The 23,098-nt window shown below is 43.7% G+C and overlaps 1 protein-coding gene across 3 annotated transcripts in view; it reads left to right on the top strand.

The window, feature by feature from the left end:
• The window catches only part of LOC112118487 (palmitoyltransferase ZDHHC20), a 70,958-nt gene that overhangs the window by 17,677 nt on the left and 30,183 nt on the right, over positions 1-23,098 (top strand). For all 3 annotated transcript variants that reach the window (XM_024216852.3, XM_024216845.3, XM_024216835.3), the window contains exon 2: positions 12,976-13,002. In XM_024216852.3, the coding sequence (XP_024072620.1) occupies positions 12,976-13,002 (27 nt within the window). The remainder of the gene's footprint in view (positions 1-12,975; positions 13,003-23,098) is intronic.

Genomic DNA, 23,098 nt, shown 5'->3' with positions numbered 1-23,098 from the left:
GTAAAAGGATTTGGAGTCTCTGGCTAGGAGGGATTCCATAGCACTGTACACAGGAGAGCTGTCACCCTTCCCTTTATAGTTATGACAGTCTTCCTATAATTCTCCCCATGTGTCCAGGAAGGACAGAGAAGTTCTCTCACAACTCACTGGGAAAGAATTACTAGAGCAGCTCAGCTTACTACAGTACTAAGAAACATGGCATGTGCTCCCAGAGGTTTTAATGCCACACCCAAGTGAGTGCAGCACCAGTATGGACACAGAAGCTCATATTGTTTCTCAGGCTATATCTACACTGCGCACCTTACAATGGCACGGCTGTGCTGCTACAGCTGTGCCGTTGTAAGGTATGCAGTGTAGCTGCTCTTTGTCGCTGTGAGAGAGCTCTCCTGATGACAAAATAAAACCACCCCCAACATGGGAGGGTGGTTTCGTCACTAGGAGAGTGTCTCCCGCCGACGAAGCGCCGTCCATACCGGTGTTTTTCGTTGTTAAAACTTTTGTTGTTCGGAGGTTTTTTTTTCACAACCCTGAGCGACAAAACTTTTAATGATGAAAGTGCAGTGTAGACATAGCCTCAGTGTGGCTTCTTTCGCTCAAGCTAGGTTAACTCAGGATATATCTATACTGCAATAAAAAACCTGTGGCACGACGTTTCAGAGCTTGGGTCAGCTGACTCTGGCTTGGACTGTGGGGCTAAAAATTGCACATAGACACTTGGGGTGGAGCCCGGGCTCCAAAACTCCACAAGAGACAGAGGGTCTTGGAGCTCGGGAGCCCAAGCTCTGAGACACGTTTCCCCCGCCCCCTGCAGGGTTTCAGAGCCCAGACTCCAGCCTGAACCCAAATGTCTACACTGCAATTTTTAGCCCCACAGCCCAAGGCCCTGCGAACCTGAGTTAGCTGACCTGGACCATGGGTCTTTTATTGCAGTGTAGAGATATCCTCAGAGAGGAGTAACTCAAGTGTACATAAGTTGAGTTGACTCTGTAGTGTAGACATACTCTCTGTTTTGATTTTAAAAGAGAGTGTGCCTTCTTTTGTGTTTGTATAGCACTTAGCACATAGTGATTTGTTTCCAATACTGCCCACATATATGTAGCATTAAAAAACTACCCTGCAATCAAGCCATTGAAGTTACTTGAAGGTGTTGTGACAGAGCCGAGTATTCAGGAGGGATTGAATGAGGAGTGTGTAGTGGCTTTACCAACCAGATGAGGAAGGTATAATCAAGTGACACTAGAACTAGGAACAGGCCAAATTGCTAGTAAAATGAACAGATTGCATTCCTTCAGTGTACTGGTGATTAAGAAAAAGGAAGGAAGACTGAATAATGAGCTAATTTAGGTGTCTTGATTGTGGGCAGTTGTGCTTCATTACAGTGAATGGTGCTTTTCAAGGATAACAAATTTGGTGAAGAGTTTCTGCTGCAGTGCAGTAGTTTGAGTAGCTGAATGTGCTGATTACAGAGCCAGCCTTAGCATTTTTGGATGAATGTACAAAACACTTTTTAAGCCAACCTCTCTTTCCAAATATAGCCAATACCTCACCATTTTACCCGGCTATGCATATGACTAGCTTCAGGATTGATTAGCTAGGTGACTTCTTTTCAGAGCAACCTTGTATTTAGCTTCCTGAAGCGGGGAGATTTTCAAAAGCACAGGTGTCAGTTTGGTGCCTAATTCTGATTCAAAGTCAATGGGAGTTGGGTACCAAACTGCCATTTGTGCCTTTGAAAATCTCCCCTTAATTCTTTGTCTGCTTTCTTGGGTCAGGGAAAGTGGAAAAGGTCCATGTAAATTACCAACATCTAAAAATGTTTCAAGGCACAATTCTGCAGATAACCCAGTGGTCAGTATGCTGCTAAAATCTCTGGAAACTTTTGTGGGCATTCTGGTGCATTATAGTCCCCTCTACAGCAATAATATATGAACATTAATGAATCATCATAACCTTCACCTGTGAAGTAGTTAATAGAAAAACGTAGGCAGAAAAGTTTGACTTTGAGTTGGTGTAATAAGAGCAGGGAATGTAATGGATCCTCTACTCTGTCCTGTGTCCACAAACCAGGCCATGTCTCGTGGTATTAAAGTGACCTTCCTTGTGGTCATTGGTCACATTGCTACTTGCAGCTGAGCAGCCAAGCTGGGAAGTAAAAACCTGAAGCAGTGATAACACTGTCAGAGACCGTCTCCATCCCCAACAACTGCAAATTTGATTGAGCTTTCCTCAAAAAAATCAAAGGATCCATATGTGCTAGTGCAGGGGTGGACAAAGTTTGTGGCCTGAGGACCACATCTGGGTATAGAAATTGTATGGTGGGCCATGAATGCTCATGAAATTGGGGTTGGGATGCGGGAGGGGGCTGAGGGCTCTGGCTGGGGGTGCGGGCTCAATGGTGGGGCCAGAAATGAGTAGTTCGGGGTGCAGGAGGGGGCTCCGGGCTGGGGGGGGGTGAGGGCTCCGGCTGGGGGTGCAGGCTCTGGGGTGGGGCTGGGGATGAGAGGTTTGGGCTGTAGGAGGGGGCCCCTGGGCTGGGACTGAGGGGTCAGAGGGCGGGAAGGGGATCAGCGCTGGGACAGGGGGTTGGGGTGCAGGGGATAGCTCAGGGGTGCAGGCTTGGGGCGGCATTTACCTCAAGTGGCTCCCGGAATCAGTGGCATGTCCCTCCTCTAGCTCCTACACAGAGGCGCGGCCAGGCGGCTATGCTGCGCGCTGCCCCGTCTGCAGGTGCCGCCCCTGCAGCTCCCATTGGCCGTGGTTCCCAGCCAATGGGAGCTGCATAGGCGGCAGTTGGGGCGGGGACAGTGTGCAGAGTGGAGCCCCCTGGCTGCTTCTACGCGTAGGAGCCGGAGGGGGGACATGCCGCTGTTTCCAGAAGCCGAGCACCGGAGCAGGGCAAGTACCAGACCTCGCTCCCCAGTGGGAGCTCGAGGGCCAGATTAAAACGGTTGGCGGGTCGGATGCAGCCCATGGGCCGTAGTTTGCCCACCCCTGTGCTAGTGGCTTTCCCAGTCCCACAGGTCAGATCTGACTAGCTATAAGAATGATACAGAATAATTCATGATTTTTTAGAGATTTTCTAAATCTCACACAGTTTTGGTAACAATTTAATTATATCTATTTTTGAAACAGATATAATTAAATCAGTGCAAGCAACTCCCTAGTGTGGACACAACGTAAAGGTGCTTATATCAGAATAGCTTATTTTGATAAATGTGTGGTTTCTTAACTGATCTAACAGTTCAGTTTTTTGTAGACAACCCTAAGAAAAATCAGTGACAGCCTTTCAGCCCCAGGGTATCTTTACACTTTCAAGACTATCTTTGCAAGGAAGAGGACTAGAAACTTACTTTCTAAATATGAAAGTTGAAATTCCCGTTCAAAACCAGGAATGGAGTCAGTGATGGAGGGTCATCTGCAGCTTTGGGGGGCCCAAAAACCAGCTCTGACTAGATCTCTTTATTTTGAACTGAGGGGTGAGGAGCAGAATCCTCTTGGCATCCACTGTGGTTATTGTCACGGAGATCTCCTTTACCTGTTCAGTGACTCTGTTGCGGTATACATACTATAGAAAACGCTTAGATGCATAGAACGCTTGTACACGGTAATTAGAATGTTTTTGTTTCTGCAGCTTATGCTGTTTTTAAAAACAAACAAACATATACTTACAGACCTCCCTTGTTTCCGTGTTGGTACACATACTGTGTTAAAGCTAGAGTGGCCTCGCCATAAATAAATATCTACCTTGCTTTTGTAATAAGAGAGTATTTTCTGGGCAGTGTGCCTCTCAGGCACTCTAAATTATCTGTTGCGGTCAAATAACTCTGTTAATGTTGCTTTAACCATATAACACAAACTGTGACCATGGTTAGTAACAACTAAAAAACAAGTCATTATGACCCATATTATGCAACTATAACCTCACTTTTACCATATTTGGAATATAATGCAATTTAGAATGTCAATTCCTGTGAGTGTTAATTCTCTCAATAAACTAATAAATATAGCAGTATGTGGCATGGCCCTGTCTATGCAGGTAAAAAATATGCCTTGCTTTTTAATTTTTCCAATCAAGATAGCTCAACTTGATTGGAACCCGCTCCCCTCCCTTAACTCCTGTGCAGACAGTTTAACATCTTTTGAGATAGTTTGAAGCTACCGCACAACCAGGAGTGATTCCACATATCAGTATTAACTCAAGTGATCCACCCTTGAGATTCTTCCCTTGTGTTAGCTATGGGAGTTAGCTCCTGCATCCATGCGAGCATTCTGTTTACTTGTGTGTGATGCCAAGGCTTTTGGGGACACATCTCATTGTAGTGCTACATTAAACTGCACTGCTCCCTGAATGCTTTTGCAGTGTAATGAGGGAGAACACGTCTGCCCCTTCTGGGGATTCTGGTTGGAAGTGGTATGAACCTAGTAACTCAGTGAAGTAAACCAGTTCCATCTGGGCTCGCTCCAGATTTCTCTCTGGAGAAACATTCTTATGGGTGGCAAAGCATGTATCCAATTGTGGGCCCTGCTAGCGTCACACCAAAAATCCGCCGGTACCTTCATGTCAGCCTTTGGCCAGCTGGCAGCATACTGAGGCGGTCCTCTTGGGGTCATTCTTAACAAACAGAGCTCTGTGCTGCATATAGATGAGTAAAGTTGCCGATACTGGAAACTGTGCAAGTGGGGGAAAGAAGGCTGAGAAGGCCTATGTGCAATGGTAGGTGGTTTCTGATCAGAAAACAGAGAGAGGTAGATGGCAAGAAAAGGGCATGGGGTGGGAGGTGTTGGGGGATTGTTGGAAGGCATTGAGGACTAGCGATTTTTGGTTGTGTCGTGGCATTACCCTGTATCCAGGCTACAGATAAGACACACTAGCAACTGTTGAGGGAATCTCACTGGAAATCTGTCCTACACCCCCAGTTACGTCCGCCAGCTTTTGTTATATCACCACCACACGTGAGTGATTGAGATTTTGTATGTGGATGGGGTCGGGAACACTCAAGTTCTGCCTTGTGTTACCTTGCTAATGGTCCTGTCTACATGGATCTTAAAGGGAGTGGGGGTCTCAGTTGAGTTGAGCTAATTTACTTTTTGGAGAGGGCTAGGGTGGAGAACTTGCTCTTGTAGTCAGTCAGGACCACTGTTGAGATGTGTTTCAACTGAGTTCCAGAGCTGATGGGTGGTGGGTGTGGTTTTTTTAAATTGTTTTGATCTTCATTTGTGAACAATTTAATGGAGTGGAAGCTGGGGAGAGTTAGGGCTTCAGATATGGTGAAGGAATGTACTTGCATCTGCACATTAGTATTTCCCCACCTACATGGAGCACCAAGAAGAATGTAAAAGTTCACTCTTTGGATGCCTGGAAAGACTGTAATATTCGAAGTATATGACTTCAGTCAAAATTCATGATGGGGCTGCAAATAAATGTTCCATAAGAAACAGATCCAGTTATTTCCATGTCTTTATTTTTATTTGAGTTTTATCTGCAATCAGTACTTCACAATTGAAAGAATACACACCCAATACCTGAAGGATGGTTTTGTGGTTAAAGTTATTGCACTGAGATACAGGTTCTATTTCTGGCTTTTTAGTAGATTTCCTTTGATACTTTGGGCAAATCACTCAATCTCTCTGTGCCTCACTATGGAGATACTTCCCTACCTTGCAGGGATGTTGGAGGTGCTCCGATACTACTGTAGTAACCATAGAAAAGCCTATAAATAGACTCATGGACTTTAAGGCCAGAAGGAATCATCATGATCATCTAGTCTGACCTCCTGCACATTGCAGGTCACAGAACCTCACCAACTCACTCCTGTAACAGACCCTAACTTCTGGTTGAGTTACTGAAGTCTTCAAATCATGATTTAAAGAATTTGTGTTACAGAGAATCCAGCATTTACACTACAAATAAGTGATATACATTCTGAAGTCCCTTGAAGTGGTGCATGTATTTTCAGAGGGCGAATGCTTGACATTTCCTGAAAATAGGGCTCCTCTAAGGTGTCTCAGTTTGGACATCCAAATATAGAAGTATCCAAAATCACTAGTCATTGCTGAAAAATTCGACCTCTTTTACGTCTGATTCATTAGATCATCCACCAATCTCCCTACCACTGCAGCATTGTTTCCTGTGGTCATGGGTGGTGGGTGGAGCCCCCGTTTGGGGAGGCTAGTCCCGGCTCTGCCCCGTCCTCCCACTGACATCCATCCCATCCCCTCCCACGGCCGGAGGAGTGTGTAGTGCAAGAAATTGCTATCTGTAGGAATTTGCTACATCGGATAGCAGTTTTTTAGAGTAGCAATTTTTTACAATCCCTTACATATGCATAACTGCTGCAGGTAGCAGATTCCTATAGATAGCAGTTTCTCACACTACAGGCATAATAAATCAAAAACTTGGCCACAAAACCCTGCAACCAGGGGTCCGCTGGCTGTGGCAGCGCCTATTATACCCACCGCCCATGCCTGTGGTCCAGGTCTCGAAGGTGCAAGCCTAAAGAGTGGCATGGTCAAGGTGCAAAGACAAAAATGGGGAGAGAGAGGTGCTTAGGAGAGGTATAAGCAATAGGAAGGAATTAGGAGGAAAATGAGTGGCATTGGGACATCTGAGACAAAAAACTCAATCTTTTTCCCCTGTTAGAAGCCAAAGTTGGAATGTGTTTTTGTTTTCTAACTCAGCTAAGCAGAAAGTTAAATAAGAAGCCAGCCTAATAGAGCACCTAGTTTCACATTGCAAAATACACTATTTTCAGAGAATTGAGTGCAACATGAACAGGACTCTGACAGTATAATAGATCTGACTTGAATAGAAAATAGGTTCACTTTGTACGTTAGTGTGTGTTGTTTTTGTTGCGTAAGTAGGATTAAGTCATGTTTGAAGAATGAGGGTTTTCTTTTTACTCCTTTGTTTTATTTTGTTGTTTGTGCTTCATGTTGAGAGAAGGTAAAAGGTAGAGACAAATTTATACAATGCGTTCAACTAAAACCTTAGAGACCTTTGGGTTTATCAGTCTTTGTTGAAACTTCAAGGTTTCTGTAGTGCTCAGGCACTTTATGAGCTGTTTACAGAACTTCAGCATGAATTATAGCTACAGCTGTAGTCCATGTTTTTAGTATTTGCTAGCAATAACTTATTAAAACATTGACTTACTGTAGCAAGTTGAGATTTTAATATTTAATACATTTTCAAGATCTTGGCTTGCTTAATTTCCTTTTTTTTTTTTCCTTTACCTCTGTAATTGAACAATAGACCAAGGAATATATTTTGAACTCCTCAGCTCCCAGCAAGGACAGACTGAAAGCAGATTTGCAGTACTTAAACTTGTGAAATATTGACTTTGCTCTTCATTGCAGCTCTCAGGGCACAGACTCTGGTTGATACATTTCATCGTGCTCTTCTGAGATGTATGTGCTTCCATGCAAAGGTTTTGGAAGCATTTTGACTTGTTTTGTAAAAAATCAATAGGGCAAAAAAGCAGCACTGTTTGATACCTTTCCCACATATAGAAAAGATTTTGAAGTGCCTGAAGTGGAAATACATTTCATTTCACTGGAGAGCCACTGCAACAAAGCAAATTGGTCAAAGGCAGCACAGGGAAGGATTTTAGTTTGCAGTTCTGAAGCAGAATTTAAAGGTTAGGATGATTGATTGACTGGCCAGGTAATCAGTGCATGTTTAAAGTTCCTAGTGGAAACAAAATAGTAAATATCAGAGGGGTAGCAGTGTTAGTCTGGATCTGTAAAAAGCAACAGAGGGTCCTGTGGCACCTTTAAGATTAACAGAAGTATTGGAGCATAAGCTTTCGTGGGTGAATACCCACTTCGTCAGACACATGCGTCTGATGAAGTGGATATTCACCCACGAAAGCTTATGCTCCAATACTTCTGTTAATCTTAAAGGTGCCACAGGACTCTCTGTTGCTTAAAATAGTAAATATTACTATTAATTTGAAATAGGACTTCATGATGTAATGTAGATCCATCCTGGAAAACAGTTGACTCGCCTCTTGCTTGTTGTGTGACTTTAGTCAAGTCATAAACCTTGGTGCCTCAGGACTGTGCTTCAGTTTATCCATCCGTAAAATGAGAATACCTGTGGAGTGAGAGTAATCTCTCTCTAGATAAAATGGTAACCAGCTTTACATTTTAAGACCAGATTTTTTTACCCTTCCTAAATTGGCTAGACCCCAACAAATTGTCCTCTTATCTTATGTGCACTTCTCTGCCCAAAGGGCTTTTTTTTTTTTTTTTTTAATTTGGTGGTGACCAGACATAATCTTGAAATGAAAACAGTATGAGAAACCAGAAGGATTTCACTATTAGGACATACTTCAGACTACAATATTTTGTTAGCCATCAGACCATGCAGAGCAATTTTAGGGTATGCATGTTGACCTGAGGGAGCTGGCTAGGAAAGGGAGAGAGAATTAGCTTCCTTCCAGGGTTATGAGGTGTATTTAGTGTTTGCAAAGTGCATCCAGCAGGCTCGCCGACAGAAATTCCGGGCCCCGGTCCACGGGGCCGCCCCCCAAAGTGCGGGACCCTGCGGCCCGCCCAGGCAATTTAAAAGGGCCTATGGCTCCCGGCAGCCACCACTACCATGGCAGCAGCAGCAGCTGGGGGCCACCGGGCACTTTTAAATTGCCTGGGCCCCTGGTAAATTGCCCCCTTTGCCTCCCCCCTCATCCTCCGGTCAGCGGGCCTGGCATCCAGATCCTTGGATGAAATCTCTAAGTGCAAAGTAATATGATGTTATCTAGGCTTAAACTGATTATGTTGAAGAGGGAAAATATATGATTTTTGAAGCATCATTCTGAATATTCTCATAAAATATAAATGAGTTGAATTTGCTTGATATAGTACCTGTATAGGCCACATATTACAGCGCTTTTTGACTGAAACTATGATGTGAACCTTTTTATATATATTTTTTCTAAGTTGGATGCTTAGTTTCTTTCCTTTCAGAAGACAAGTGGAATTTTGAATTTATCTTGTCCCAGAGAATGCATGTTTTTCCAGCTCCATGCACAGGTGTTCACCCAGGATAGAGCTGTAGCTAGAAGCAAAATTCAGTCTGAAAATACATGTTGTCATTTTGAAGTTAATTGTTTAGGAACTCAATCTTGCAAGAAAAACCAAAGATTCATATGTCCCTTCATGCTTCAACCACCATTCCAGGGGACACGTGCCCATGCTGATGATGGGTTCTGCTTGATAACAATCCAAAGCAGTGTGGACCAACGCATGTTCATTTTCATCATCTCAGTCAGATGCCACAGCAGAAGGTTGATTTTCTTTTTTGGTGGTTCGGATTCTGTATTTTCCTCGTCGGAGTGCTGCTCTTATAAGACTTCTGAAAGCATGCTCCACACCTCATCCTTTTCAGATTTTGGAAGGCACTTCAGATTCTTAAACCTTGGCTCGAGTGCTATACCTATCTTTAGAAATCTCATATTGGTACCTTCTTTGCGTTTTGTCAAATCTGCAGTGAAAGTGTTCTTAAAACAAACATGTGCCTGGTCATCATCTGAGACTGCTATAACATGAAATATATGGCAGAATGTGGGTAAAACAGAGCAGGGGACATACAAATCTCCCCCAAGATGTTCAGTCACAAATTTAATTAATGCATTTTTTTTTTTTTTTACGAGCGTCATCAGCATGGAAGCATCTCCTCTGGAATGGTGGCCAAAGCATGAAGGGGCACATGAATGTTTAGCATATCTGGCATGTAAATTCCTTGCAATGCCAGCTACAAAAGTGCCATGCAAATGCCTGTTCTCACTTTCTGGTGACATTGTAAATAAAAAGAGGGCAGCATTATCTCCTGTAAATGTAAACAAACTTGTTTGTCTTAGCGATTGGCCGAACAGGAAGTAGGACTGAGTGGACTTGTAGGCTCTGAAGTTTTACATAGTTTTTTGTTTTTGAGTGCAGTTATGTAACACAAAAAAAATCTAAATTTGTAAATTGCACTTTCACGACAAAGAGATGTCACTAGGATACTTGCATGAGGTGATTCGTTTATAAGCCGACCCCCCCAAGATGGATAAGTAAAAATGGAAAATTTTTATGACCTGTTCATAAGCCGACCCTATAATTCAGGGGTCAGCAAACTTTGGCTCCTGGGCCATCAGGATAAGCCGCTGGCAGGCCGAGATGATTTGTTTACCTCAAGCATCTGCAGGCACGGAGGTAAACCTAAGTAAACAAAGTGTCCTGGCCCGCCAGCTGCTTACCCTGATGGGCCGGGACAGCAACTGGTGGGGAAATTTTGGTGGGGGGAGAAGCTGGGAGTCAGGGGATTATCCCCACATGACCCCACCCCTAGCCTGGGACCCCCACACTCTCCCCATCGCATCCCTTCCCACCTTATCTGGGGAGGGCCAGGGGAGGATGTCTCTGGCCTGGCTGGAGCTGGCCTGGCAGGCTGGGCAGCGCGGCTGCAGCCTGCTCCGGCAGGCCAGATCGGGCAGCGTGGCTGCAGCGCGTTCCAGCGAGCTGGGCCGGGCGGCACGGCCACAGCCTGCTCTGGGGGGTGGGGCCGGAGCTGCAGCTGCTTCGGAGGCTAGGGGGAGAGCAGCGTGGCCAGAAGCAGAGAGACTCTGGCCCCGCCTCTTCCCTTCTGGCTCTGCTGGCTGTGCTGCCTCTCCTTTCTCCCTCTGTTGGGGTAAAGGGCCGTGTTCCACCTCTCCCTCTCTATACCTGATCATAAGCCGACCCCCTTCTCTGGTGCTTCCCTTTTTTACTAAAAAAAATGCAGCTTATGAACGAGTATATATGTATTTCTTTTGTTTATCATTTTTACAGTGCAAATATTTGTAATCAAAAATAATATACACTTTGATTTCAGTTACAACACAGAATACAATATATATGAAAATGTAGAAAAACATCCAAAATATTTAATAAATTTCAATTGGTATTCTATTGTTTAAAAGTGTGATTAAAACTGCAATTAATTGCGATTAATTTTTTTGAGTTAATCATGTGAGTTAACTACGATTAATCGACAGCCCTACTTGAAACCTTGAAGCGCCTGTCTACGCTACTATCTTATGTCGGTATAACCACGAGCAATGCAGCTATACAGACTGAACTCCTGGTGTAGGTAGTGCTTCTCTATCAACATAGCTACCCCTCTCGGGGAGGTGGAGTACTTATTCCAGTGGGAGAAACTCTCCTGTCGTCATACATAGCACTACAGTGGTGCAGCTTGCACCACTGTAAGCGTAGACAAATTCTAACTCACAAGAGGTTAATACCGACTGTACTGTCCTATAGCATGTGAGCCTGTTCTTAGCAGTTGTAACTTGTCTTTGTACACATTGACTTGCTTCGGGACTATTTTACTAAGTTATTGGTTCATGTTCTTTGGGGGAGGGAAAATGCCCTAAAAAAAAGGGGGGGGGGCACTTAAAACAGAAACTTGATTTTTAAATCATACCCAATAGTTCTTCCTAATTCAGTTTAAAACCAAACTTGCTGTATTTTGGATGGTAGATAAAGATTCTTCCCTTAGAGGGAAGGAATTAAAAAGTTGCCAATAAAACTGCATAGGGGAATGGAGAGGGTGCTGAGCAGGTGAATTAAAGGAAAGAACCACCAGCATAAGCGGAAAGGAAGCATCTGAGCCTTGTGAGAGAAGCCAGAACATTTTATTTTAGTTGTTTTGCTTTTTCTTTCTTTGGTTAGGTCTTATTTTTGCTAAGAATTACTAACTATTTGGAGGCATCTAGACAATCAAAAAAGAGGGTGGTGCCAGTCCTAAGGACAATGGAAGGGCAGACAGACAAGTAGACAGAGTTTAGGAGGAGTGGGGAAACATACATTTTACTTACACATGGCAATAAAGTTCACTGTAGACTGCATGACTGAAGTGGGTCTTAAAGGGGGATTTAATGTGGAGAGGATGAAGACCTTGCAAACGAGCACAGGAATGCCCTGCTTGTGCAAGAGGAAAACGCATGGCTGTGTCTGTGCAAAGCTGACAGACAGTGGAAATTGGGAAAGTTGACAGAGTAGGGAGGGAGGAGACAATGCAAAATGAGACCTGCTCAGGTAGGTAGGTAGGGGCAGAGTTATGCAGAGCTTTGGAGATGGTGATGACAAACTTGAATTTGATGTAGTAGCAAGTGGCGAGCCAAGGAAGGGATTCAGAGAGGGGCGTGACATGATCAAAATCAGAAGCAAGGAAAATTTCCAGTGCAGTATTTTGTCTGGACTGAAAGAGTTGGTTTAGGGAAGCCAGAGAAGAGGATGTTGCATTAGTTAAGACAAGATATAATGAGGGCCTGAACAAGAGATTTAGCTGTAGGGATAGAAATAAATGGAGAGATCTTAGAGATATTGAGGAGGAAGAAGTGATGAGACTTTTAGATATGAGCTGAATGTGTCAGGCAGGGGAGAGGAAGTCAAAAATAGCTTGTAAATTACATGCCTGCGTGATGGGGAGGATGATGGTGGTGTTGAAAGTGATAGAGAAGTGTGGAGCTCTAGAAAGTAGATTGGATGTGACTAATACAAAAAATTGTCTAGGGACTTCTGTAAAGAGCTCTGCAATTATTTAAACTTCCCTCTGTATCTGCCAATTGAAGGGTTTTATTCATTTAAGCTTTTCTGAAATCTCTGTAGGCAGTAAATAAGCTGTTTGGGTGTGTGTACGACCTAAGAAAGTTCGGAAAGTATAGTAGGTGTTCATGGCAACATGTTTAATTGTTAAATTATGATCTAATTAAATATATGGATTAATGCTTGTGAAGAGCAGCATGCTTATTTGGCTAGAGCAGGGAGCTGGGGCTCCTGGCTGTTTGTAGCCCTGTCACTGACTTTTGAGACTGTGGGAATCTAGAGGAGAAGTTTAATGAGTGTTTACCTCACAGAGTTATGGAGGCTCCGTTAACATTTGTAACATGCTTTGATCTTTAAAACACAATATAGATATATTTAACCTTTTCTGTCTTTCTTTTTTCCTAGTTACGATTACCTCAACTGGAGAAAAAGGTAGGAAACATGTATTACTCATCCTCAATAAATAAATTGAAAGTTTTATAAATAGGAAAGTTGCCTACTTCTTGTCTCCTTAATATAAATGTACAGTGTGTTTCTGATGTATAATTTACACCTACTTACCAATGCAATTTTGTATGATTTTATGTAACTCTCTCTAGAGAGAGTGAGCAGATGGGTACATAGAGGGAAAACATAGGGAGGTTGGATCTATCAAGCTTTTAGTGCCACAAGCTTGGGATGATCATATTACCTGTGAGCAATGGAAGCATGACTTAATTATGCAGATCTTTCAAAACAAGTGGTTGGGGGGGGGGGGAGGGGAAATCAGACCCACATCATGTTTTCTGTATACCACTTAATGTGTGTTATGTGGGTCTCTTTTATCTCTCTGGTTTTCCCCCTTGTTTTTAAAGTGCATTAATTGTTGTGGTAACCATACTATTGATATCTGCTATGGCTATGTCCATTGCAGAATAAAATCAGTCATATGGTTATTGAAATTCTGGAGTTATCATAGTGATGGTTCTGACCACATTTGTTGTGTATATGTTTTGTATTACACTGAAATAACTAGAAAAAACTATGTTGAGAAAACATTATTAAGGTTGCAAAGTTAGGAGATGCCAGAATTAAACTTGCCCATGCAGCCTTAATTCAGCCCCCTTATGTGCATACATTACAATACAGTCTTTAGTTACATGATTACATGCTATTTTTTCTATGAGACCCCTGTCTCATTCACTTCACAGGATTGAGCTACTCTGGGGCTCAATCAGGGTTGGGTAGGGAAGCAGACTTGTTTGTAGGACTCCTGCCTCATTTGTTGCAGAAATTAAAAGGTGGGTAGTGAATGAGATAGGGGAGTATGGTCTCATGGTTAAAGCAGCTGAATGCTGCCTTGGGTAATTAGATTTTATCCCTGCTTCTGCCACAGAGTTCCTATGAGATGTTGGACAAGACACTTCAACCAAACTTTTCACAGGTGGTCACTAATCGTGTGGTCCTCATTTTCTGGGAGTCTAACTTGAGACCCTGCAGTATGATATGCAGAGGAGCTGAGCGCACTCAGCTGCTACTAAGGTCAATAGAGGCTGTGCTTTGAACATATAAAATGCTGTATAATGCCAAGCACTGTAAAATATCAGGTTCTAGGCATTTCAATTGGACATACAAAATTAATGAATCCTTTTTACCTCTAGTCCTTCTGTGCCTTGGTTTACCATCTGTAAAATGGGGATAATAATACCTCCTCACCTCACAGGGCCATTGTGCAAATACCTTTGTGAAGCACTCTGATGCTGTAGTGATTAGCATAATAGAAAAGCCCAGGAGGAAACTAATAATTCTGAAGAATGAAGAGCTGAATAGAATCTAGTGTAGTTTGTACTTATAGGCCCAGGAAATCTAGATATTTAAGACCTGATCCTCAGATCACAGAGCAGCCCCTCCTTTTCCTATAGTTCAACATATTTTTACAGGTTATACCAAAAAAAAAAAAAAAAAAAAAAGCACCAGTAGAGGAGAAACCTTACTTGTTTTTAATATTCCTACTCTTTTTTTGAAGAAATACAAAACGAGTCTGACTTGCAGGAAAACATTCACATTTAGGTGTTGATATGAAATAGGAAATCTCCTTTACTTGAATTTTATAGCTCTTGTAGTCAGGTGGTGGTGGTGGTGGTTGTTGTTTGTTGCATCAGTAGAAAAATGAGCCCTCTAGCAGCCAAGGTGGTATCAATAGATTCCTGTGATTTTTAAACCAAGAGCCCATATCCTTGCAGTTTAATTTCTGCCTCACATTTCAAGTGTATTATGTTTAAATCCTATTACAGCAGTGCTTAATTATTATTTTCTATTTAATTTAACAATAGGTACATAGAACTACGTGACTGATCTATCTCTTGTTTGATATATGTATTTTCTCCCCTAATTTGGCTTATTTTTAAACACGTGAATTGTTTTGAATCTGATATACAACCACGTAAAAACCAGTAGACCCTAAGCCTATACACATGCAAGACTCTAATGATAACCACACGAGGAAATCTAGAGTGGTGTGGTGTCATGAGTGTCTCTGGGTGTGCATGTCTAATCCAGTTTCCCAAAGTTGCTTTCTCTATCTGAAGATTATCACAGGAGTTTAAGAAAATGTTTTTTATTAATCAGATACAAATTGGGCCTCTGTTCTCCCACATATTTTGATTCTATAAGACAGGTTGTTAGAAAACATACTAAATGTAAGTGGTAAGTGCATTTTTGTTTTGTTTGGTGCAGTGGGAATTCTGTAGGGTTTTCTGTAGACTTCATTCTGTCAGGCTTGAACCTCTCATCAGTGTAACCCTTCCTTCAGCTGAAGAAGATTTCATATAGATCCCTCAAAAGCCCAGCACTATTGAGTGATGCAAGACCTTCTCTTCTTCTAAGCACTCAGCTACTCCCTGTGCAGTACTGCCAGCACATGTTTAATTAATGAACAAAGTCTGAGCAGGGGCCCTGAATACATTCCCCCTCCACTTGTCAGTTCAGTGTCACTAGACCACTTAGTCTGCCAACTTACATTTGTTCAGTGAAGACACCAGAAGTAACTCTGCCAATCCCTTTAGTTGACTGCAGTTAAAATGCTGTTAAATTTACAGATTTTTCTTACACTTCAAACAAAGTTAGACTTTATGGTTATGATCTCCGATTATGTTAGAACTGTGAAATGACTTTCCCTGCTAGTTGGTGCTGGGGTTATTTTATTTTTTTGTTCTTTCCTTTCCTTCATCTGGTTTGTACTTATAAGAAAATAAGCAGATCTTAATAGGAAACCAGCTAATGCATATTTATACTTGGAGCCAGCACAAGGATCTTTGAAGGGTTGCCCTCAACGAGTCCTGCTGCTACTGCCTTTGCAGGTTGGGTGGAGTCTAGAAGGGAAGCTGCTGAATCTGGTGTTTTCCACCCCACCCCATCTTTACCCCAAGAGGTGCCTGCGTGCAGAATCCCTTTCCCAACAGCAGCAGTAACGACAGCACATGAGTGAGGCAGGATAGAGAGGCAGGGGCCTGTTCAGCATTGGGCCAACCTCCAAAGGACAGGACCCTGATCCCAGGGACTTCCTCCTGCATGGCGTACAGTAGCAGCTGAACCCGTCTGGGCAGGACACTCAAGACTCCTGTTCCCCTTGAAGAGTATAGCTGTAGAGGGCTGACCTTCAGCTTCCAGTGCTGTATGACATAGAAATCATAGACTTGTAGGGCTGGCAAGGACCTCAAGAGGTAATCTAGCTCAGCCCCCTGCACTGAGAAAGGATTAAGTAAACCTAGACCATCCTGGACAGCTGCTTGTCTAGCCTGTTCTTAAAAACCTCCCAGTGATGGGGATTCCACAACCTCCCTAGGTAACCTGTACCAGTGCTTACCTATCCTTATAGTTCCTAATATCTAACCTAAATCTCCCTTGCTGCAGATTAAGGCCATTACTTCTTGTAATACCTTCAGTGGACATGGAAAACAATTGACCACCGTCCTCTTTATAACAGCCCTTAACATATTTGAAGACTCTTATCAGGTCCTGTTTCCTCTCCCCAAACCTCTCCCCCTTCTCCCTCCCCCCGTCTTCTTCTCTGGAATAAAATAGTCCAGTTCTTTCAACCTTTTCTCATAAATCAGGTTTTCTAAACCAATCATCATTTTTTGTTGCTCTCCTCTGGAGACTCTGCAATTTGTCTGTATCTTTCTTGAAGTGTGGTGCCAAAAACTGGACACAGTACTCCAGCTGAGACCTCACCAGTGCTGAATAGAGTGGAACGGTTACCTCCCATGTCTTACCCAAGACACGCCTGTTAATACAGCCCAGAATGATGTTTGCCTTTTTATATAACAGCACTGCACTGATGACTCATATTCAGTTTGTGAGTCACTATACCCTCTCACTCCGATCCTTCGTTGCTGCCTAGCCAGTTATTCTCCATTTTGTATTTGTAAATTTGATTTTTTCCTTTTTAGGTGTACTACTTTGCACTTGTCTTTATTGAATTTCATCTTGTTGATTTTAGATGTTCTCCTATTTATAAAGACCGTTTTGAATTCTAATCCTGTCCTCCAAAATGCTTATAACCCCTCCCAGCTTGGTGTCGTCTGCAGAGGTCTCTGTCTTCCTGATTTCATCACTTTTGCAAGTCTAGACCGCTTTCTCTTTCTGCTAAGTATTGCTAGCACGGCCACAAATTTATGCCCTTATTGCCACTAACTACTGCCTGTACTACCATCTGTGGTTGCTTATTTGCATTGCAGTAGCACCTAGCCCCAGTAAGGGCTTAGGGCCTGTGTGTGTGCGTGCTAGAGAGGCCTCCGACCCTCAAAGAATTTGCATTTTAAGTGTAATCTTCTATGTTTTACAAAAACAACAAGGAGTCTGGTGGCACCTTAAAGACTAACAGATTTATTTGGGCATAAGCTTTCTTGGGTAAAAACCTCATTTCTTCTATGTTTTAATTAACTCCCTACTGCTAAGACAGTTTAGTTGTGCCTGCCCTCGTGCATCCATCACTTCCTCTTTCTGGTTCTAACTATTCCACTCTTCTCACCCCGTTGCACTGATTTACCCAGCCACCTCCATTGTAATCTTAAATTTACTTTTGTCTTCCTTCCCCAACCCACCTTACTGTTTTTATCATACCTCCTATTATGTCTAAACTTAAACATGAAGCTTTTTAGAGAAGACCCCATCTTATTTGTTCTGTATAGTGCTAGTACCCTGGGACATTTCATAAAGAAATAAGCATTCATGTCACATGGTGGCAGTTTTTAGGACTCTGCATACGAATATAAAGTTATTTTTGCTGACTGCTATGTCACTTGAGTTCCGCTAGCTCTATTCCATGAGTGTTAAAACCATTCTAATCTCTCTCTAACGCTGTGTCTACACTACACAGCTTTTAGTGACACGGCTGTGCCGCTACAGCTGTGCCATTAAAAGGCGCTTAGTGTAGCTGCTGTTTGTTGGCCGGAGAGAGCTCTCTTGCTGACAAAAAACTTCCACCCCCAACGATCAGCAGTAGCTTTGTCAGCAGGAGCGGCACTGTTCACACCGGCGCTTTTCCTCGACACAACTTTTGTCTTTCGGGGTGTGTGGTTTTTTTTAAACACCTCTGAATGACAAAAGTTTTGTCGTTCATTTGCCAGTGTAGACAAAGCCTAAGGCAAGGGAGATAGGGGCAGGGGCAGAAGTGCCCTATTAGGAAAGACCCGAGGAACAGCCAAGTGCATGAGGAAGCTTAGGTTAAGGTTCATGTTGTGCACAACAACATCAGGGCCGGCTCCAGGCACCAGCTTCTCAAGCAGGTGCTTGGGGCGGCCGTTCCAGGTATTCGGCGGACGGTCCCTCACTCCGCCTGGGAGTGAAGGACCTCCCGCCGAATTGCCGCCGCAGATCGCGATCGCGGCTTTTTTTAGATCGCGATCGCGGTTTTTTTTGGTTTTTTTTTTTTTTGTTTTGGCTGCTTGGGGCGGCCAAAACCCTGGAGCCGGCCCTGAACAACATACCCTCTCTCCCCCTTTGGGAGTTAAGTGTGGCCCTATCCAAAGTGTGTGTGTGTGTGTGCGCGCATTGTTTGGAGCAGGTGGAAGTGCCGCAAGCTTACTGTCTACTTCATGCCATCCTTGAAACATTAAATATAGCTTCTTTAAATGTTTATTTCTATATCAGCATAGCAAAGTAGGTCAAGCTTCCCCCTTCTTGGAAGGGAAGATGACATAAATGTTTGATGTTACTTCCTCATTTTAAGAAGTTTGCTGCCTGACGCCACACAGCTGTTTAATCTCAAAAGTAGGTGGGAGCAGCCGTTCATAGTGGCTAGTTTTAAGAATCTTGCATAGTAAGGTATGAATATAGTAAATGGAATGCCTGTGGGGGGTGACAATTTCAGGATTTAGGTGGCATTGACACACCTGCTAATTAGTGTTCCAGTATCTTCCAACGCTGTTTAGATTGGAAATGTGCCTCTTGGGAAATGGAATAGGATTTAGGCTGGTGAAGAGCAATGAAGTCAAATAACTGTCTCCTTCCTCATGGCTGCAGTTTTGCTGCTGTTAACATTACTTCAGCCTAATTTCATCTGATGGGGAAGGGAATTCAATGGGAGACTGACAAGCTGGACCACTCCTTGGTTTCTCTGTCTCTTAGCTTAATTTGGGTTAAAGTAGTTCGTGTATCTTCTTAGAAAGGAGTGTACTTGGTGCTCAAAGTCAGTTAGAGGATATCTTGCCTTGATGCTGCTTGAGTCACAGCAGCTTGATGATTCAGTACTTTGATTTCTTTGACTAGCTAGATATGCTGGAACAACTTAGGCTACAGTCTTGAGTTAGCTTAGTTGCTTTGCTCATATAGGTCCTTAAGGTTGGTCTTTCTCCCTGTTTGTAAAAGCCTTTTGGAGTCTTTCTGCATCATACCAACAGTCAGTGGTTCCTGTTTACTTCTGGTATGAGGCGTAGGTCATGTGCTGCACTGGAGCATTGCTAACTGTCCCCAGGTCCACACGTCAAGTATGTTGCTCGCCTGATTTCTAATGGCTTCTTCAATTCCCAGGGACAGTTTTTGTCAGGAAGGAAGGTCCAGTCATTTTTCTTCCATTATCCAGTAAGGATGTCTGACCAGTTTGCACTGTATAAGCTCTACATTCATCTTCAGGTATTCTTACATCCTCAGTGATGTTGCCTGTGTAGATCTCCATTCTTAAAACATATGACATGCAGACCTAAGAACTGTTAAAGTTAGCCTAGCAAGAAGCTGAATGTATCAGTGCATTCTCCTTATGGTATAAACATGTCAGCAGTTTAAAGGGAGACCCCTCTTTTCCTGTTTCCTTGTATTCTCAGCTCCCACCTCGGGTCAGATCCTGGAATCGCCTCACTCTGATCAAGTGGTCTCCAAAGTTTTTATGTCATGCCCCCCCTTACCCATAATGGACTCTGTCTATGCCCCACTGGGGGCTGGGGCCAGAGCTGGGGGCAGAGTGGGGCTGGGTGGTGCTTCGTCCCTGCCCCCCGTGGGGGCTGGCTATGCTGCGCACTCCTCCCGAATATTCCTCCGCCCCACAGTTTTGGGACCACTGCTCTAATCAAATGCTCTTATCTTACTGCTGTTAGTTGTGTTAATTTAGTGTTATTCATTGCTATCGCATTTAAAATAGCACGGTACTAAATTTTGACATCTAATCAGTGGCCAATTATTTTCAACTTCCACAAGATGCCACACATCAGCGTACGATGAGTTCTGCCTTCATCTATCTAGAGCAGTGATCGCCAACCTTTTTATGCCCAAGATCACTTTGAATTTAAGGGCAACCCAGGCTCTGCCCCGCCCCGTCCGCAAAGCCCCGCCCACTCCATTTCCCCCCTCTCTCCGTCACTCACGCTCCCTGACCCTCACTCACTTTCACTGGGCTGGGGTAGGGGTTTGGGCTGGGGATGAGGAGTTCGCTGTGTGGGAGGGGGCTCTGGGCTGAGTCTAGGGAAGGGGGTTGGGGTGCAGGAGGGGGTGAGGGGTGCAAGCCCTGGGAGGGAATTTGGTGCAGGAGGGGGCTCTGGTCTGGGGCAGTGTGTTGGGGTATAGGGTGCTGGCTCTGGGAGGGGGATCAGGGCTGGGCCAGGGGGTTGGGGTGCAGGAAGGGGTACAAGGTACTGGCTCTGGGAGGGGGGAAGGGCTGGGGCATGGGGTTCGGGGTGTAGGAGGGGATTCAGGGTGCTGGCTCAGGGCTAGGGGTTGGGGTGCGGCCTCCCGCCGAGCAGCACTTAACCTCCAGCAGCTCCCAGTCGGTGGTGTAGCGTGGCTGCTGCTAAGGCAGGCTCCCTGCCTACCCTGGCCCCATGCTGCTCTCGGAAGGGGCCAACGTGCCCCTGGGGGCAGGGAGCAGCACGTGGTTCTGGACGCTGCCCCTCTCTACAAGCACCACCCCTGCAGCTCCCATTGGCCATAGCTCCCCGTTCCTGGCCAATGGGAGCTGCGGGGGTGGTGCTTGCAGGCAGGAGCAGCGTACAGAGGGAGACCCCTGGCCGTGGGGCATGCTGGCCGCTTCCAGGAGCAGCGTGGGGCTGGGGTAGGCAGGGTGCCTGTCTTAGCGGCAGCCCCGCTGCGCCGCCGGAGATGGCGATCAACTGAGAGATCCTCTAGGATCGACCAGTCGATCGCAGTCGACCGGTTGATGACCACTGATCTAGATAAATGTTCTTCACAAGATGTTACAGAGAAGTAGAAACTGGTCAAACTAGTCTTGGATATCATGACTTTGTTCAGCCCTGTCCACCATCATTAACCCAAGCACCATAATCTGTGGTGCTATATTCATCATGTCATTTTAAGCACTTGCTCAATCTCCTGTGATGGCTTCAAATCACCCAATGGATTCTCTTTTTCCAGTACCACGAATCCATTTATAAATCTCTGATTTAATTCCTACCAAGAATGGCTGTGGTCTATATGTGTGTCTGCTTCATGCTACAGATCAGTGGCCAACTGCTTCTTGGTTTCCTTCCCCTCCTCCCAAAATGCTAGAGATGATAGCTCCCATTAAATGATTTTGATATTGCCCTGTGGTATATTAACACCAGAGAACAAATCTCTCATCTTCTGACACAAGGGTCCTGCTTCTGCTTTTGCACATGAAATTATATCCAATTCTTTCAGGAACCTGACCACGAGTTGTCTACAGTGCTGATGCTTCCCTTTAATCCAGAAGAGAGCCTAGAAATACTTTATTTTGCAACCCTAAGGAGAAGTTGGGTCATCCAGTTCTCATGAGTCTCCCAGACACTGTTAACTAATCATAAACATATCATAACATATCTTGAAATTAGCTACACCTTTTCCTGAGGTCAGCACCATTAAAAGAAATGGAGTCCATTTTGTGTTAAAGGCCAGCAGTTCCTACTTTCCACTATGGCTGTGACAGTGCTGAGTCTACAGTTCTATTTGGCAGGTGGAGGCAGAGAAGGCACCAAGAGTTATACAGATAAAAAATAATCAGAAAGGCAGAAGTTCTCACTATCACAAATGTTCATACAGAAATAAGATGTTACATCAAGAATTCCCATTATCTAGTCCCCAACCCTTTATTATAAGTATAAAGAATAGCTTTTCCAAGATGGAATCAGAGTGGGAGCCTAGTATATTAAATACTACAGCAAAATCCAAATGTGATTAATGTTTACCTTGTTTGAATTACAGTACAGGTACATTTACATTTTAATATTATTTACAACCCCTTTCCAACACCTAGTAATAATAAAATATAGTTATAATACTGGCATGTAAAATTTTTTTAGTGCAATGCTTAGACTTTATAAGATACACCTCTACCTCGATATAACGCGTCCCGATATGACACAAATTCGGATATAATGCGGTAAAGCAGTGCTCCGGGGGGGCGGGACTGCGCACTCCGGTGGATCAAAGCAAGTTCGATATAACACGGTTTCACCTATAACGCGGTAAGATTTTTTTGGCTCCCGAGGACACCGTTATATAGAGGTAGAGGTGTATATCTATTGCATAACCCAAATTTTACATTAACTTGAGTGTTTTCACTGTTCTGGTATCATTTACTTCATTTGCTGACAATATATTATACTGTACATGGACTGAATTTAGTAATCGAACCAACTGAAATATATGTGGCCTGTCTGTCAAGATAATTTAAATGTATACTTCCAGCTTTTTTATTTTGCTATTCCAGACATCAGACACTTTATTTTAATTTTCCTGAGGGTGGGTACATGGGAATGAAGGTATGTTTCTAAAGTTGTGGGTTGCTGCTGTCATGATGAGGCTCATTCAATTGTAAAAAAGTGGGAGTATAAGTGGGGAAATTACTTCATGACCAAGATTTTGATCATCATTATTTTAGTAGCCTATTAAATGATTCATTCTGAGGCTGAAGTAGTACTCATCATATCTGGTGGGCTATCAAGTGGATTTAGACAACTTCTTTATAGGGCTAAGCCCACTCAGATGTGCTAGTATTCCTAATTATCCAGTGGGTTTCAGTGCAATTTATCTTACTGGCTTGCAGAAGAGAAATAACTTATCTACACCCAAAACCATTGCA

Source organism: Terrapene carolina, unplaced genomic scaffold, assembly GCF_002925995.2.
Source record: "Terrapene carolina triunguis isolate 2854851 unplaced genomic scaffold, T_m_triunguis-2.0 Scaffold141, whole genome shotgun sequence".
NCBI classification, from domain to species: Eukaryota; Metazoa; Chordata; order Testudines; family Emydidae; genus Terrapene; species Terrapene triunguis.
Note: the sequence above shows the minus strand (reverse complement) of the source record. Positions and strands in the feature narration are given on the sequence as shown.